This window comes from Pinus tabuliformis, chromosome 9 (assembly GCF_031772625.1).
Source record: "Pinus tabuliformis cultivar Carrire ecotype Pingquan chromosome 9, CPIR1, whole genome shotgun sequence".
NCBI lineage: Eukaryota > Viridiplantae > Streptophyta > Pinopsida > Pinales > Pinaceae > Pinus > Pinus tabuliformis.
The window spans coordinates 117,779,578-117,782,193 of NC_142307.1; the positions used below are offsets into that span (position 1 = coordinate 117,779,578).

General features: G+C 44.1%; 1 protein-coding gene across 1 annotated transcript; it reads left to right on the forward strand.

Annotated features, from left to right (window-relative positions):
* Positions 1-667: 667 nt before the first annotated feature.
* LOC149147366 (uncharacterized) lies at positions 668-1,867 on the forward strand. Its single transcript, XM_089441811.1, has one exon. It carries the CDS (start codon positions 668-670, stop codon positions 1,865-1,867), a length of 1,200 nt encoding a protein of 399 aa, XP_089297937.1.
* The last annotated feature ends 749 nt before the right edge of the window (positions 1,868-2,616 follow it).

The following is a 2,616-nucleotide window of genomic DNA, read 5'->3' on the forward strand; positions in this document are numbered from 1 at the left end:
GTCCCAACGCTGACAACCCAGAACAGCTGCACCCTATCCAGTCTTCCCTCAACCGTTCTAAACCAGCCTCCTCTAAATCTGCAGATCTTCCCTCTACCGAAAACCTCATCTCTGTTTCAGAGCTCGGACCCCTAAACCTTTCCAAGGGGAAAACCATGTTGAATGAGATTCCACAAGCTTCTGATATGGATCTTGATGCAGCCCTAGCCCTGAGTCTTCATGAAAAAATAGTGGAGGAGGCCCTCATTGCCTCAAATGACATGGAGGAAGATCGAGAAGATGTAGATCTAGAAGAGTTCGACATCTCCAAGCTTGACATATCCAAACTGGAGGCAGCATGTAAGCAAAAAGAGTACAACTCAATCCCTCCCTGGCAAATAGACAAAATTGAAGGAGTCCTAACAAGGGTACAGCACCATAAAAGTTTGGGCATCCAAGGAGGCAGTCATTGGGATGGAAGGAAAATCCTCAAAGAAACAAAGAAAAGGGGTAGAAAAACAGATCTTCAGCGTACAATAGTAGTAGGTGAACTACTCATGGATTCGGGGCAATTCCCCAAGTTGACCAAGTTCTACAAACCCAAATCTCAGTCTACATGAAGCTCATCTCTTGGAATGTAAGAGGACTCAATAGTCCCTCTAAACACAGAGTGATTAAAAACCTGATAATGCAAGAAAAACCAGCAATAGTCTTTCTTCAAGAAACAAAATGCAGCAGCACAACAATAGACAGTCTCAGTAACAAAGTATGGGCAGGCAGCAGTTCAATCGCAGTAGACGCCTCAAGGGCTTCTGGTGGTCTAGCCATTCTATGGAATCCGCAGATTGTGTCACTTGATAATTTTCATGCCACTCTGCATCTCATTCAAGCTACATTCCACCTCATCGGCACCAACATCCATGGGCATCTTACCAATGTATACTTCCCGCAGACAATACAACAAAAACTGGACCTCTTGGACACGATCTCCCTCCTTAATGAAAACAGATACTTTCCTTTATGGATAGGAGGAGGCGACTTCAACATAATAAAGTCCATGGAAGAGAAACAAGGGGGCAGAACCAGGCTCGATAGTGATAGCAGCGGCTTCAAGCAATTCATTCAAGACAATCAACTCATGGACATATCCACCTCCAATGGCATCTTCACCTGGTCGAACAAGCGAAAAGGGGCTCACCAAATTGCCTCACGACTAGATCGGTTTTTAATTTCAGACAACGCAATCCACCTCGGAGGAGATTTCAGCGCCGAAATCATTCCACAAGGAGGCTCAGATCATTGGCCCATTCTTCTCCAATGGTCCCGACCAGGCCATTGCAGCAATCGACCATTTAGATTCGAAGCCTTCTGGCTCACAAATACCAATTTCAAGGCAGTGGTCAATCAAGCATGGACATCCTTCATCCCGCCGGCAGGAGCTAAGATGTATCAGTTCCAACAAAAGCTGAAACATCTGAAGCAAACTCTTAAAATATGGAACCGAAATCATTTTGGAAACATACAAGAGAGTAGACAAAAACTAGAACAGCAGATGAAAGCATTGCAACAAAGATTCATTCTGGAAGGACGCACAGAAGAACAAATTCAACAGGAGCAAATCCTCTGGAATCAAATTGAAGAGCGTCAAAAACAAGAGGAAATTTTATGGCGGCAAAAGTCGCGAATAAGCTGGCTCAAAGAGGGTGAGAGAAATACAAAATTTTTCCACAAAACAACCATCCAACGGCGTATGCACAACAAAATTACCTTTGTCAACAATCAGCAGGGTGAAAGAGTGGAGGCTCATGAAGATATGGAGAAAGAATTTACAGGATACTTCAAGGACATTCTAAAGGAACCTAACAGTAATAGAGATGAGGCAATCTGAGCTATCACACAGCACATTCCTAAAATTATCAATGAGGATCACAATACTCAACTGCTCCAGCATGTAGCACTAAAGGAAGTAGAAGACGCCATGGATCAGCTCAAAGACGGAAAAGCGCCAGGGCCTGACGGATTCACAGCCAACTTCTTTCACGAATTTTGGGATCTCATAAAAATTGAAGTCTGGGATCTGGTGGAAGAATCCTGCAGCATGCATTGGGTCCTCATGGCCCTCAATTCAACCTTCATTGCCTTGGTACCCAAAGAAGCAGCCTCAAACAAACCTGAGAAGTATAGGCCAATAGCGCTCTGTAATGTGATTTACAAACTCATCTCAAAGGTTATTGCAAACCGACTCAAACCCCTTCTACCCTTGCTCATCTCTCCAGAACAGACAGGGTACGTTGAAGGTCGGCAAATCATGGATGGAATCATACTATCAAACGAAGTCATACACTCTTTAAAGCTACTCAAGAAACCAGGTATGCTTCTCAAACTAGATCTTTCTAAAGCCTTCGACAAGCTTAGCTGGAATTACATTCACAAAATGCTCTTAGCTTTTGGCTTTAATGCAACCTGGACCAGATGGATCATGAACCTTATCACCTCTCCCAGTTTCTCTGTCATTCTGAATGGATCCCCTTCACCTCCTTTTCATCCCTCTCGTGGTATCCGGCAGGGGGACCCTTTATCTCCTTTCCTCTTTGTTTTAATGGCTGAAGGCCTAAGTAGGCTCCTCAAATCGGTTGT